This window comes from Bos grunniens, chromosome 3, assembly GCF_055505025.1.
Source record: "Bos grunniens cultivar Pamir isolate PY7600 chromosome 3, Bosgru_T2T1.0, whole genome shotgun sequence".
NCBI lineage: Eukaryota > Metazoa > Chordata > Mammalia > Artiodactyla > Bovidae > Bos > Bos grunniens.
The window spans coordinates 68130939-68147313 of record NC_141167.1 but is presented as its reverse complement, the minus strand read 5'-3'; the positions used below and the strand labels follow the sequence as shown (position 1 = coordinate 68147313).

General features: G+C 34.7%; 1 protein-coding gene across 8 annotated transcripts in view; it reads right to left on the bottom strand.

Annotated features, from left to right (window-relative positions):
- Positions 1–2747: 2747 nt before the first annotated feature.
- Positions 2748–16375, bottom strand: part of ZNF326 (zinc finger protein 326) — a 34883-nt gene continuing 21255 nt past the window's right edge. For all 8 annotated transcript variants that reach the window (XM_086391090.1, XM_086391086.1, XM_086391089.1 and 5 more), the window contains 6 exons: positions 15684–15795; positions 13719–13866; positions 12468–12567; positions 8652–8782; positions 7511–7606; positions 2748–3617 (listed from right to left, as the gene is read on the bottom strand). In XM_086391090.1, coding sequence (XP_086247216.1) covers positions 3279–3617; positions 7511–7606; positions 8652–8782; positions 12468–12567; positions 13719–13866; positions 15684–15795 — 926 coding nt within the window. In that variant the 3' untranslated portion in view covers positions 2748–3278. The remainder of the gene's footprint in view (positions 3618–7510; positions 7607–8651; positions 8783–12467; positions 12568–13718; positions 13867–15683; positions 15796–16375) is intronic.

Sequence of the window (16375 nt, the reverse complement as noted above, 5' to 3'; positions counted from 1 at the left end):
ACTTTGCCAGCAAAGGTCCATATAGTGAAAGCTATGGTTTTTCCAGTAGTCACGTACTGATGCGAGAGTTGGACCATGAAGAATGCTAGGAGATGAAGAATTGATGCTTTCAAATTGCGGTGCTGGAGAAGACACTTGAGAGTCCCTTGGACTGCAAGGATTCAAACCATCAGTCCTACAGGAAAACAACACTGAATATTCATTGGAAGGACACTGGAAGTAGATAGTGATAAAAAGAGAATACTATAGGTTAGTCCCTAGGCATCTCGTTTAAACAACTGTGCATGTTGTATATAAATTTCTTTGGTTACAGAACTACATGTTTAGCTTTTTGATAAAGAAAACAAATAATACTTGGATAACAGAAGTTAAAAGTGTATTAAAGTGTTACATTTATGTAATATCACAAAAATATTGAAAATATAAACACTAAGGATCACAAAAATTTGCCTGCAAACTAAACTGCCTATATACAAATTATCTGAAAAGATAAACAAAATTTAAACCTCTGAATTAAGCACAACACAATATATTTTATTAATACTTTGCAAAAATTCTGAATAAATGTTTTTACATGTTTCTGACAAAAATTACTACTTAGACGTTCTTTATCTCTCATTCTAAAATGTTTAGAAGTTGTTACAAAACTCTTGTTAAAAAGAAATCTTTCCAAAAGTTTCTCATATCAAACTACCTGGGACCCCTTTTTTAAAAAAAGTACTCTACTAGTGTGCCAAAAGAATGCAATACAGTCATCCCTCAGTGTCTGCAGTGGTTGGTTCTAGAACCCTCAGAGATACCAAAATCCAGATGCTCAAGTCCCTTATACAGAATGGACATTTTGTTGTTGTTTAGTTGCTAAGTCAAGTCCTACTCTTTTGAGACCCCATGGACTGCAGCCCATCAGGTTCCTTTGTCTATGGGATTATCCAGGCAAGAATATTAGAGTGGGTGGCCATTTCCTTCTCCAGGGGATCTTCCTGACCCAAGGATGGAACCCACATCTCCTGCATTGGCAGGTGGACACAGTATTTGCATATAACTTATGTACATTTTTTCCTGTACTTTAACTAAATCATCTTTAGGTTACCTATAATACCTAATACAATGTGTTATGTAAAATGTAAATGCCACATAATTGTTGCCAGTGCTTGGCAAATTCAAGTTTTGCTTTTTGGAAGTTTCTGAATTTCTTTTTCCCGAATATTTTCGGGCTGCAGTGGGTTGAATCTAGAGATACAGAACCTGTGGATACAGAGGACTGGCTGCAATTCTAATCTAAAGAGATCTAGTCTCCTTTTATGTTAATCCTTCCCCAAAATTTTAAAATAAATGAGAAATAGGAAGATCTATCAAATCCTATAACTTCAGAGCACAAAGGCTCTCTGGTGTCTCTTTAAGTAAATACAGACTCCTAGATAGGATCTAAATTTCTCTGATCTTCAACTAACCTTCTCTTATTTGACACCCAATCCCAGCTTAAAGGAGATCAGTCCTGGGTGTTCATTGGAAGGACTGATGCTGAAGCTGAAACTCCAATACTTTGGCCACCTCATGCAAAGAGCTGACTCATTGGAAAAGACCCTGACGCTGGGAGGGATTGGGGGCAGGAGGAGAAGGGGACGACAGAGGATGAGATGGCTGGATGGCATCACCGACTCGATGGACATGAGTTTTGGTGAACTCCGGGAGTTGATGATGGACAGGGAGGCCTGGCATGCTGCGATGCACAGGGTCGCAAAGAGTTGGACATGACTGAGCGACTGAACTGTACTGAATCTAGTCCACTACAATAAACCCAAATTGACCTAAAAAAAATCTATTTTTAGAAGTCTGTTGTACACAAAAAGAGAGATTATCTGTGAAATTCTACAAATGCCCATACATTCACCCACTTAATGCCTTAAAATTACATACCCATATGTTCATCTATCCAATGCCTCAAATTTTTCAGAAGCTAATTTCACTGGAAGAATCCCCCTCTCAAAAGACTCCTTACCAGAGTTAAGATTCAAATAAGAGCAATAGTTTTTCCAGTGACACAGTCAGTCATTTGAAGACAGACAATCTATCAATCTATCTTCCCCAATGGCTCAGTGGTAAAGAATACGCCTGCAATGCAGCAGACCCGGGTTTGATCCCCGGGTCTGGAAGATTCCCTGGAGGAGGGCATGGCAAACACTCCAGTAGTATTGCCTGGAGAATCCCATGGACTAAGGAGCTTGGTGGGCTACAGTCCATGGGGTCACAAAAAGTCAGACATGACTGAAGTGACTGAGTACACAATCTATCAATCTCATCTTCTGAGTATGAAGCATATGAGCTATAAAAAGGAGAGAAATAGTCAAGAGAAATAATTCTTTTTTTAAAAAGTGATCGTTTGCTTCTTGGTTCTTCAGCCAAAAGCAGGCATGACAAAAGAATTAACATCACTATGAAAATTATTTGTATTCAAATGTATTTCCAAGAAGATTTCAAGATCTGACACAGGCACAGAGAAAATGAGTGAATTAAAACAAGTATAAACAGGTCAGTTACAGGCTGATCTCTAGTTAAATTATGTTTAAAAATATTTTAATCATACTTTAAAAAAAGTGAAATAAATTTTTTTCTTTAATTCAAGTCAATTTAATTATTTTAAAACACTCATATACCAAGATGAACTCATATATTAAGGCAAATTCCAATTTTATATAGTCATTTGATTAATTGTGTTTCATTTTAAATTGCTAGTCCAGGGAGAGAAATTTTGTAAAAAACATTTTATTGCTACAAAGGGAAACATGGTCACAAAAAGCCTTTAAGCGTATCTTAACGCAAATTACTATATTCAATGTCCAATGCAGTAAAAAAATACACAGAGCACAAAATACTTGCCCAACTTATCTCTTCTAGGGTAAGTATTCAAAACATTAATGCACACTGGAATATATACTCCCAAGAGCAGCATTTAAGTTCAAATGATTAGAACAGACATACTAACAATACACATCTGTTATCCTCAACACCAATAAAGTAATAAAAATTAAGCTTAAAAATTATACAAACAATTTCTTGAAACTAAGTTAGGTAGCTATAAAAACTAAACTAAAATAGTCTTACCTTCATTTTATTAAACAAATGCCGAACATTTAGAAATTATATAAAACAAATTGTAATGTGTGGAATGCATGCAACATGGGTGTTAACTCTCATATTTTAAACTACTGAAATTCTTACCCTTTTCCACATTGGGACAAAATTTAAAGCTTCTTTTAAAACTGACTAATACCTTATATTTAATTTTCTTCTGCTTGGTCAACAGAAAAGCCGACAGGCTCTTCCTTTGCTTCTTCTTCCTCTCCTTCCCCTACCCCCTCCCCTTCTCCCTCCCCTTCCCCCACTGCCCCCACTTCCCCCTCTCCTTCTACATCCCCTCCTTCCTCTGTGTCCCCTACTCCTTCCACTCCTCCACCTTCCCCTACTTCCTCTGCTTCCTCTACTTCCCCCACTTCCTCCTCTTCTTCCTCCTCTTCCTCCTCTTCTTCCACAGGTTCGTCAATCTTTTCCTCTTCCTCCTCATCTCCTTCTATTTGTTGATCTTGAGAATGATCTTGAATTTCAAAGGGATTCTCACCCTAAAAACATGAAAAAAAAAAGCTTTTAAAAGAGCGCATTTATTTTTTAATCAGTGAAATTTTTATTTGCTATATCATTAAAAATAAATACTATTTGAAACTTAATTTCAACTTATATTAAATCTATTTAATATTTTTTGAGTACCTATTTCATACCAATGTGGGTATATATATTCCTGAAGTCAGTACTTTATACTCCATAAAACAAAGAAGATGAAGATTCATGTTCTAATTAATTGTATCAGTATTCAATGCACTACTGTTACAAGTTCTCTTTAAAAAATTCAAATGAAAATCAGTACGTTTGAAAATTCAAATGAAAATCAGAAACAAACTAAGTATCATACTTTACTTTTACTTTAAAAAAGATAAATCGGTAATTCACTAAACATTCACAACTTTAGTATTTTAATTTACTTAAATAATTATGTATCTGGATTATGTCTCATAAATTAGAGCATATCAGAAGGCTATATTAATAATATAAGAAATGAAGAGACAATAAAGGTTATTAAAACAGGGAAGTATAAGACTGGTGCTACACTTTAAGACACACTAGGTAGGAAGATGCAGGTTGAGTGGCTGTAGCAAGAGAAAAAATATTAGCACTGGGCTACTCTAATAGCCCAGGAAACGAAAGGGTAAAAGTGACACCATTGACAGAATGGGTAAATTAAGATGGGGAAAAGCAGCAGGTATGTACTATATATAATTTGAATTTAAGAGGTCTAAATGTTTAAAGGGCAACTATAAATTTGCAACTCAGAAGAGGAAAGACTTCAAAGTCAGATATTTAGATTTGTGAATTGCTTGCACAGTGAATAGTGAAGCCAGGTCTTAAAAAGGATAGTCCAGGGCAGAGCTGAGGAAATGAGAAAAAAAAAAAAAAATGGCTGAGAATAAAGCCTACTGAAAAAGCTTGTACACAGGGACAGAAGTTAGAAAATGAATACTTAATGCAGAAACTTAGGATTATAAAATATCATCTAGCAAAACAAAGTTTCAAGAATGAATTAATAGATCAACACTGTTATATGACGCAAATAGGTAACAGTAGAAAACAACCGAAAAAGTTCACCAAAGCTGGTAATAATTAGAGCTGAGGAAAGGTACCTGAGGGATTTATTGTACTATCCCCTTAACTTCTGCATGTTTAAAATAACAAACAATAAAATGTTACAAATTTTTATTTGAAAATTAAATTAAGTCACTGGTAATCTTAGAACAGTTTCTAAAGTATAATGTAAATGGAAGTTGGATAGCAATGATTACCCATGAATGAACTTCACAATTCCCTCTTAAGCTCTCAAAGCACTGGCCCAGAGTCCATAACTCTGTATTAATTTAATCAAGTCCTGAAGCTCTTGCTAAAAGCACAAAATGAAATAATTTCAGACCTAAACCTCTTGAATCAAGTGTCCAGGAAAGAAGTTTGGTAATCTGCATATTTAAGACGCATTTAGAGATATCTTTATCAGAAAAGTTTGAGAAGCCCTAATTCAAAAGGTCTTATAAGGGGCCTGGGTAGCTTTTAATTGATTTTAACTTCACAGGGGATTCTAATCATACACCTCCTATTGGGAAATACTAGATTAAAGAGTGAATAATATATAGGAAGTAAAGAGCACAATGCAGGGTAAACCACCTTTTCAAGTATGATGGTAAGAGAAGAGATAAGAAGGGCTAAAGTCTAGGAAAAGTTCAGTCATTTTTAGTTTAAGAAACTCATAAACATGTCTCTTTGGGAAAAAGTAGTAAGATAATAAATGGAGGAAAAAAATCCGATAAAAATAAGGCAATAACTGATGAAACAAGAACACAGATAAAGCACAAAGAAGAATATTTTCCTTCGCATATAACAATGAGAAAAAAAATACATAATTCTAAAGGAGAAAGGAGAAAAGTTAGAGTTCACATCCAGTGGTCTTCAATCTCCCTAGAGCTAGAGAAGAGATAAGAATATGGTAAGTGAAAGGAGTAAGAATAAAATCTGGATATGTGAAGAGTGAAAAGTTTGAAACAGTCACTACAGGAAGCGCATTACATTGATTGATAGCAGGTAAAATTATTGTGAACTGCAGTGAAATCTGGCAAACATAATACTGGCACAATTCCATGATATTTTTAGCAGGAAAGACAGTTAGTAAAGCTAACCATAAATGGCAGAGCTGAGAACTAGTAAGCAGTAGAAAAATTAAGAAAAGAGTTTCAGAATGGCAGCACTGCACTGTTGTAAGGGCTGACCATGAATGTCCAGGCCACAGTGAAGGCAGAACATATATAAGTGGAGAACTGGGAGAAATTGATGAACTGATTACTTCACAGGACAAAGATTTAAAACGGTATTTTGTCATTCTAAGCACTTAAAGATCAAAGTGTTTTAAAGCCATGACCAGAGCTGATTATGAGCTGAAGTTTTCTGTGGACTCTAGAACAGCAAGAAATGGAGCTGGACAAAAAATGCCAGACAAAGAGCATCTCCGAGTAATGAGACACCAGTGCTTCTTGAATTTTAACATGCGTATAAATCAACTATGATCTTTTTTTAAAATGAAGATTCTTATTCAATAGGCCTGGATATGAATTGATACTCTGCATGTCTAAAGAGCCTCCAGGGTGATGTCAATGCTGCTGATCCTTGGATTGCGTGGAGTAACAAGGTTCTAGAAGATTCTCAGTTAAGTTACTTTCTCCACAGTATGTACTTGAGGCAAGATATCCCAACATCTCCCATTCCATGAAGCTACACTCTAAAGTGTAGCTTGAACACCTTACACAGAAATTCTACTTTGTATTCTTTTCTCATTACAAATTACCTTCATACATCATTGGAAACAATTAACCTCTCAAGTTTGTGATATAGCAAGAATAATAAAAATCTAATCTTTCCTAATTTAGCTATGATGCTTTAATCTTTTTGACACCATATCTCCAACAAAATATGATTTCAAATTAGGGCTGTATTCACCTTTTAAAAACAGTGTGCAGTAAACAGTGCCAAATAAAATAATCAGAAAATAGGGCCTTCTGGAACAAGCAGAAAGAACTGAAATATATTCAGCTTGGAAGTCATCTGGTTGAGGAATAATATGTAAAGAAGGATCACTGGAATAATATATGGCAAAAATCCTGAGAAGCAGTAGGCCAAGTATACCTACCTAATTGTTCACCTCTGAGTTTCCTAACTGAAGCAAACCTCCTTCCTTCTGGTCTTGTGATGCTATGAGCAGGAGCTTTGTTTCTGAAGCAAAGTTTCTGAACTTCCTGCTTCCCATCCAAGTGTTATCCAGGAATGACTTATCTAACTGGTATGCTTAGAAGAAGAAATTCCAATTGGATAGGTCATTCCTCTTAGGAATTTCCCTTCACTAGGAACACCAAAAGAGGGGACAGAAGGGATTCACTTGGGCATCAAGACCCTCTTTCATGTCTTCTAAGCAACGGAAAGGGTGCATTCTAGTCTGCTCTGTCATGTGGTCGACTAAGCGAACCCTACTGCTGTCCAGCTGAAGCAGTCACAGAAGTTGGGGGGAGGTAAGTCTATCTAGGAGTGAAATATTAGAAAGTCCACAATAACTATCTAAGACATATCATCCAAGTCACCTTTAAAAAAAAAAAAATCAAGGATAAAGCTGACATTTGGGTCTTCTATCAAGATTCTTGTGTATCTCTCAAATGACCCAGAGCTAGAAAGGGAATGAGAAAGGAATGGCGTCTTGCTCCTGCCCCCAACAAATCCCAACAATTACGAAAAAAGACATTTTACCTGTATGTATGATATCAAGTAAAATTCTCCTAATTTTGTGCTATATTAAATATCACAAAGAGTTACCATGCTATATTTAACTGTTACAACATTACAATATAACCCAGTTTTTGCTCTCAAGTCTTACCTTAATAAAACGTTCGTATCGTGCCTTCACTATTGGATTATTTAAAATGCTTGTAGCAGTCAAGACACTCTCTCTTTTTATTTGTTCCTTATAAGCCTATGAAAAACAGAACACACTGAGACACTTGAAAACGATGCCATGAAAAATATTTCCTTAATTAAAATGACTGCATGCTCAAATTCTTAGAATTAAATGACTTAATTTCTGGCAAATAAAGCGATAGAACAACAAAAGCTATTGTGACTACAATCCAAATGATCTATGAATTAAAACAATGAAGATTCAAAAAGCCAGTGAACTTCAACAAAAAACACCTAGTCACTAAATGCTCTTTAAGTCCAGGTCTACTAAACACTTGCTTTCTCTCCTATCTATTCTGGAGCTACCTTTCCCAGTCCCAACTACTCCAACTATTAATTTTCATGCTATCAAACTAAAGCCTTTAATACTTGAATTTTTAATTTGCTTTTCAAACAAATTTCTCACAAAATAAATATTTTTATTTGAAATAAATTTGACTAAATAAAACTAACCAACATAGGAGCAAAATAATACTAATCAAGAAGAAAATAGTAAAACTTTCCTAGAATTTCTGAGTAAATTCTACTAAAAATGTAACAATAGAAAGTAACTGGCTTTTTATTTTTCCCAATCATCAAAAAACAAGTCTTTCTTTTTTGTTCTAAATACACAAACACATTCATAAAACAATTTTGCACTACCTTAAAAAAATGTTAACAATAAAAAAAGCAGTTCAATAACAGCTATGATTTCGTGAATACATACTATGTGCCAGGTACTACTTTAGATGCCTTTTACATTTTAATTAAACTAATCCTTAATCACATAAGATTTATCCATCCTCATTTTATAGATAAGGAAACTTAGACAAAGAAAAGTTTATTACTTGCTTAACGTATGTATGTACTGAACCAGGATTCACAGAAGTCTTGCTCTGGAGCCCACAATACTACACTTAACCACTATACTACACTGCCTCTCTAAGTATCTTTACACTAAGTCACTCATGAGATTAATTGGATTGTACACAAGTAGGCAGGTGTGAAACAATAGCCTTTAAAGGGCAATAAGGGATTAAATAAATAATTCATTGACTTCATTAAGGTAGATTAAAACTGACCTGCTTTCCTTTGATATGATCAGGAGATTTTAAGTGCTGCTGAACTGAGCTATGTAAAGCAGGGATATACACACTGCAAGCACTGCAGTGAACAGTCTCTACTTTCATCATGTGATCGTCTGCAGTAACACCTACAAAAGAAATGCAACTATTAATAAGAAAAGCAATGATTCATATACTTCTGACAAATCAAGTTTTCACTATTTCATTTCCATTATGATTTATACTCCTTCTTCCAAAAAAAAGGACCAGAGTATAGAGTTTTTCTACCGTAGCTCATAAATCTGCATAGATTAAAAATGAAAGGATAATTATTTGCTTTCATACTTTATTCAAGATTCCACATGGTATTTAGTTGCACTGAGCAGCTTCAGAATGCATGTAACAAAACCTGATAAATTCTCTCTTCATTTTTGTTATAGTTTCCTTGTTATGGCTGCTTAGATACACACATCAATTAAAAGTGGACATTTAATTTCTAAATACATGAGGTTTTTAAAGTATCTTTGATATTCATCTCTCATTTTGATCTTAATTTCTCATTTAAATGTTTTCTTCTCTACAATCATCACCTGTGTTTTTTCAGCTTGTGAACTTCATTGAGGCTTTCAATAGCTAAGTCAAAGATCTCTCTTGGTAAATGTCACATTGCACTTTAAAATATGTGGGTTATTTTCAAGTATCTTTTGATATTGATTTCTAACATAACTACACAGTGACAGGAGAACAGACTAGGATTTCAATACATGACATTTTTACACCTTGTTTTATGTCCTTGGCTTTGTTTCAGTGTCTCCTGGTTTACAGTCTACGGGACGTTAAAAAACTATATGGATAAAAGATTAAAATTATAAAGTATAATTACATTATATTTCCTACTCATCTTATACAATGATTTTCTGAGGCCTGTAAGTTCAACCCCAAAAAATATAATATAAAAATGTTGACTCTGTAGTAAAATAAGAATTTTCATGCTTATGAATGTGGGTGAGTAGAGACGGAAAAAAGAAGTCAAACTTGGATTCATAAAAGACAAAAATATATGTTAGATCTTAAAAACAGTGATTGAGGGTTATTACAAGTGAAGGCTACTTTATATGTTTTTAAAACCTATTTTATTTGTTGATTTCTACACATCTCAACAGAAAGAAAATAACAGCTTTGGCTCCCAGGCTTATCACTGTATCTCTGGTTCCTTGGAACAGTGCCAGCCACATAATAGGACTTTAGTAAATATGTTAAATTAGTAAGTTATATGGCGAAGGCAATGGCAACCCACTCCAGTACCCTTGTCTGGAAAATCCCATTGACGGAGGAGCCTCGTAGGCTGCAGTCCATGGAGTCACGAAGAGTCAGATATGACTGAGCGACTTCACTTTCACTTTTCACTTTCCTGCATTGGAGAAGGAAATGGCAACCCACTCCAGTGTTCTTGCCTAGAGAATTCCAGGGATGGAGGAGCCTGGTAGGGTGCTGTCTATGGGGTCACACAGAGTCGGATACGACTGAAGCAACTTAGCAGCAGCAGCAGTAAGTTGTATGTACGTTCGTAGGAATTTTCTTTAAATGCTGCATATGAAAAACTGTTAGGAACACACCAGTTTCCTTAGAATTATATCATTTTTAAAGAATCATGTATTTTTTTATGTTGAGAAAAACTGATTTGGCTCTTTCTTGGGCAACTGAATTTATCATGACATTTGATTAAGAAAACAACAGATAACATGCAGCTTCAACTAAATAAAAAGATCTTCATGATCTTTCACATGTCATTCTTGAAGTAATACTGTAAGGTACTATACGGTGACCATCTATATCTGCTGGTTCCAGCTCTGCAGATTCAACCAACCATGGACAGAAAATATTAAAAAAAAAAAAAAAAAAAAAAACCTTCTAAAAAGTTCCAAAAAATCAAAACTCCACACTGATAATTATTTATATTAAGTATCGTAAGTAATCTAGAGATGATATAAGAAATATGGCAGAAACAATACAATATTGTAATTATTCTCCAATCAAAAATAAATACATTTAAAATAAGATTGAAGAAAATGTCTAAAAAATAAAGTATATAAGAAGACATGCATGGTTTATATGCAAATACTACACCCAATTTACATAAGGGATTTGAGCATGACAGATTTTGGTATCTGCAGGAAGGTCCTAGAACCAACCTCCGCCAGACCCAGAGAAACAGCTGTCTATGCAAAAGAAAGATCTAAGAGAAAATGGCACTTTCTGGGAACTGCAAGTAATTCAGTATTGCTGGGGCACAGACTAAAGAAGGAACAAAAGGGAAAAAGAGCAGGGCCAAGATCATGAAGAGGTTTGTATGCCATGCCTAGGAATTTGAACTTCATTCTGTGGAGGATACGGAAGCCACTTTATTACTTAAATTCTTCAAGTAATAAAATCATGTAGTAGAATAAGAGATAAGACTGAAAGGAAGGAAACTAATTAGAAAAATAGAACACATAAGATTTAAACAAATTCAGTATTTAAAAAAGACGTAAAGAAAACAGACTTGTTACGTATTCAAAAGATAGAATCGAGAATCGACTGAACAAAAATACTACAGACATAGTAAAGCAAATCTAAGTACTAAGATTAACTGCACAGTTCTGGCATTGATGGGGCCACTTTCCAAGACAAATGAAGGAGATACCTGTTAAATTTTGTCTTGTTTTCTTCATGGGGTGGGGGATACTCAAGGGAAGGATACATTGTTTTAGTATGTTCAATTTGTGAGACTGCTAAAGAGAGATGTCAGTAGGCAGCTAGATGTAGGAGACTGGAGTTCAGAAGAGATATCTGTGCTGGAGATATAAATCTATACGTAATCAACATATAGATGTTGATTTAAATTCTGTATATAAATTAATTCATCAGGAAGAAATATATAGAGAAATGTTAACAGGACTGACAGAATACTGAAAAATATCAACTTCTAAAAGCTTAGTAGAAAAAGAAAAGCACAAAGAGTAAAAATGACAACGGAGTAAAGAGAGGCAGTGAGTACCACAGAAACCAAGGGAGGAAATAGATTCATAAACAACAGAGTTATCAGTGGAAAACGCTGCCGAATAAAACTGAAGTTGGTGTTGGTGTCCTCCATCACAGCAGTTTCAGTACACCAATGATAGCAGAAACTTGTCCACCGCGGGTAAAGCAGTGAGAATGAAGAAAGAGACAGTGAGGACTATGCTTAAAGAGGTGTGGTTGTTTAAAGAGAGAGGCAGGTTGTAGAGGAATTAGTGTCTGTGTTTTTCTTTTTCTTTAGGTCTTTTTTAATTTGTTTAAGTAAGTGTACAGGCTTCAGAGACAAAATCAAAAGACAAGGAAAGACTGACAAACAGAAGAGAAGAATTCACAGTTTGAGCAGAGGTCTTTAAGGAGATGAGAAGGAATAAGAGAGATAGATGACATATACAAGTACAGGCAGCCCTCTGTATCCATGGCTTCTGCATCTACAAATACTGGAAAACCAACTCCGGGCCTTGAGTATCTGCATATTCTGATACCTCAAGCAGGTCCTGAAACCTCTCTCTCTCAGACACCTAGGGATGACTGTATCTTCCATTAGAGGCAAAGCGGATACTTTCTCTATGAAGGAAATGAAGTGAAAGACGTAAGAGAAGGTAGTGATAAACTTGTAAGCATGAGAACAGGAATCAAAGGAGTTCATTTCTGATAACCCACTCAGACCTACCATATATGACTATGTACTGTATCACTCTAATGGGCATCATTTACAATGAAATAGGTTATGGTATATAAAATATATATGTAAATTTCTAAATGAATTTGTTAACTTACCTTCCATAACATCCTTTTCTATTATTTTGACTGCCTCTGTTTGATTATTTGTCTGTTGCTTACGAATAGATGTTTTCTTGAATTTATTTACCATACATTCCTAGAAAACAAAATAGAAAGAATCCAAAAAGTTTTTAGTGAATATGCAGTATAGGCCCAGCACCATGCTTGGCCTATGAAAAATAATAGTACCTGTTATATAAAACTGATGTTTTCAAGGCGCTTACAATCTAATTGAAAGGACTATAATGAAGTACCAGGAAACTACAAAAAGTATTTACTTTTCAAGATGTATTAATATTTTAGGCATATATATATAGAGGGAGATCAAAGACAGCTGGAATAGACAAGAAATCTCAGAGCAAGTGAATACTTATGTCCTAAATGACAGGAACCAGTTAAACAAAATTACAGAAGAAATTTAATTAAGGTACACAATTCTCCAAGGATACAGGATCACTGTACTTCTAACCTTCTAACAATTCCATCTCTTTTGCCCAAATTAATTGCAAGTACAGTTAGCAGTCCAGCTCCAGCCCTGGCCCAAACTATCCTACCCTTCTCCAAGTCACTTCTACTTACACTATCACTCAGGCCTCTTCTACTTAATAGTGTCATCTGTGTGCGTGTGTGTGTGTGTGTGTGTGTGTGTGTGTTTGATTTCCAATCACTGTTAGTTCACTAAAGGCAATGTCTGTGTCTTCAGTGTCTTCAGGTGCTGTGCCTGCATAGCACCTGCTCTTAAGTATTAGAGAAAAACTGTTGAACTGATGACCACATCCTGATAAAGGACGCTAAACAATCAGGCTCTCTGGCTCTGAATTCAATTCAGACTTCCATTTATTGAAAGTCACTAAACTGCTCTGAGCATAATCTTTTAGGATAAAGACGAATTGGTATAAGGTTGAAGTGAAATATGAAGAAAAATACCCAGCACAACATCAGGTACATAGAAGCCTGTTAATAGACGATAGCTGATTTGGTATCAATAAACAGCTGTTAAAGGAATTTTCCTGACACATGTCAGAAACTTCTGTAAAAAATGTGAAATGTACTCTCAAATCACAAATCTATAATCTATGAAAGAGGAATTCACATCTACTTCTAAGCTAAGTTTAACACAACTTTTTTTAAGTGAACAGTAAATTGAATTCTTAGAAACATAGAACAGGGGAACTATGGGTAACGATGAAAATCTAAGAAATTCAAATGTCAGATCAAGTGCCTCTCACTTCAAAAATAACTACTTACATGCAAAAACTCCATAACCACTTTATCAAATTTGGTTTGTTTTTGAATATGATCTAATGTTTCCTGATGTGAAGGACTTTCCAGATGGAGTTCAATATCTTTTTCTTCAAATGTTCGAAATTTACAAAATGAACATGTGAATGCCATTCTGTAAAGGGAAAAAAAAAAGTTTTTCTTTAAATATTACCTTATTTACTTAGAAAGCATTCATAAGGCTATACCAATGAAATCAATTTTACCAGCATAAATGATTTCCTCTTCTCCAAGTAATGGCTGATTTAAATTTAGCTCAAGTCAGAAAAAAAATAGCATTTAAGTACCTGTCTGGACAACACTGTCATCATACTAATTGGCATTTCTGGACCACACTGGAGTTACTGGGTATGAAAAACAGAATCAGTGGACCTATTTCATCTAACCCTAACTATCCACTTCAAGTCTAGATCAGAAAGCCAAAGCAAACTTCAAGCAGTATCAAGTTCCAAAGTTCCACTAACGTTACACTCTTCTATCTTCAAGCTTCCAAATCACTGAAGTAGAAACAAAGGTAGGTAGGACACCAGAAAACCATAATTCACTCTATTAGAGCTCTCAGATGATCAAAAATCACTTCAGGGTGAATAACAGGCCTGGACTGGACATATGCACTCATTGAAAAGCTCAAGAGTCACTCCAGAATGAATTGTCCCTTTTCTCCCATTTAATTATTCTTATCTCATATATCCCTGTTACTTCCTTTTTTTCAAATTATGACAATAGTCTCTTAATGGGTTTCTTTATCTTGAGTCTCCATTTTCCACCTAATTCCTTAGAGTACTATTATATTTATTTTCCTGAGTAAGAGTATAGAATCTGAAATCTACTGCTGGGTTTATTTCTTAGCACCCTTATGTGACTTTAGGCAACTTAAATTCCCTGGGTCTTAGTTTTCTAATCTTAACGAGGTGAGAACCCTCAAAGAGCATCCTCACATTTTGGTCTTCCAAGGGGTTGGGGATGTGGAGGCTGCGTAGAAGAGGTGGTGATCCTAGAACCAATTCACTATGCATATCAAGGGATGACTGTAAATATCAAAAAATCAAAATCATTCCTATATATCTTTGATCAATCCTCTTCATTTGACTCTCAGGAATTTTTTCACATCCCAATTAATTTATCTGCCTTTTCTAAGAAACATGTTTAGGTGTTTTTTTTATTTGATGCTTAAACATAGTATTTTATTGATTCTAAGACATATTTTTTCTGATCGCATTTCTGAAATCAGTCTGTATCATAAAATTAATGAAACATCACAATCTCTTTTGGCCAGATAGATTATTGCTTGTGCACAAAGAAAAACCAGGAATTCTAGTTGTAAAATCTATACAGAGTGATGGTCAGCGGCTTGAAAGTCTCAAGGACAGTAATAAAGCATTCTTTTAGACCTTGAGGAGCAAATAGTTATGGAGGAGGTGGAGAGTAGCAAACTGAACATATCTGTCGATATCCTTGAGACAGGTATCAAACATAGGCTAACTCTACATGACTGTAGAGTAACTGTAATACCAGGTTAAAACACCAACAATAATAATTTTTTTAAAAATACAATCTTTTTTAAAATTTGATTTTTAAAATCTTTTAAAAAATATAACATTGTATAAGTTTAAGATGTACAACATAATTATTTGATATATGTACATATTATGAAATGATGAGCACTATGATTTTAGTTACTGTCCAGCACCTCACTAGTTGTAAATTTTTTCTTGTGATGAGAACCTTGAAGATCTACTCTCTTAGCAATTTCAAATATATAATACAGTACTGTCAACAACAGTCATTATCTGTACAATATATCCCCAGAACTTATTTACCATATAACGGAAGTTATGTACCTTTTGGCCATCTTCACTCAATTTTCCCACCCTCAAATCCTGGAAACAGTTTTTTAATGAGTCCAATTTTCTGACTCTACTAAGCACAAACCTGTATCCATCTCCATATTTCTCACTGTTTTTTTCTCTTCTGCGTCTTTGTTTCTCTCGCCGAGCTTCAATTCGCCGCTTTTCTTCTTCTTCATTTTTAGGATCAGTTTTTGCTAGGGGATCAGACAAAAAAGTTAAAACTAAAAATCACTTCTCCATTCTCCTTTTCCAGTCCCCAATTCATAAACTACAGACAGATGATTTATTTGGTGGTCATTATCTAAACTGAACTCACCAGAAAAATCAGAGTTTGAGATTACTCAGTATTTCTGAAACTTCATTCACATGAATACCTTCCTCATAAATTTTGTCTATTTACTTCTCACCTATGTTTATTATTTGCTGCATTATTTTTCTCTAGACCCACTCATTTTTTCTTTTCTTCATTTTAAGTAATAATATCCACATTACCTAAAATAATTTTGAATTATCCCACATTGGCAAACATTTGACAAATAACCTGACCTTGCATGAAAGTGGAAAAACAGTGAGCACTAGAGAGAGCGCCTTGGATGCAAAAACTCGGTATTATAGCAGCTTTCTTAAAATTTCTTAAAATGAATAAACTCTAAAAGCAGGTTCTTCCTCTTTTTCTCAAAACATGTCTTAATGTGAATATACAAAAATATGTACTATTTTAGCCATTTCAAAGTGTACAAGTTAGTGACATTAAGTTTATCACAAGGTCATGCA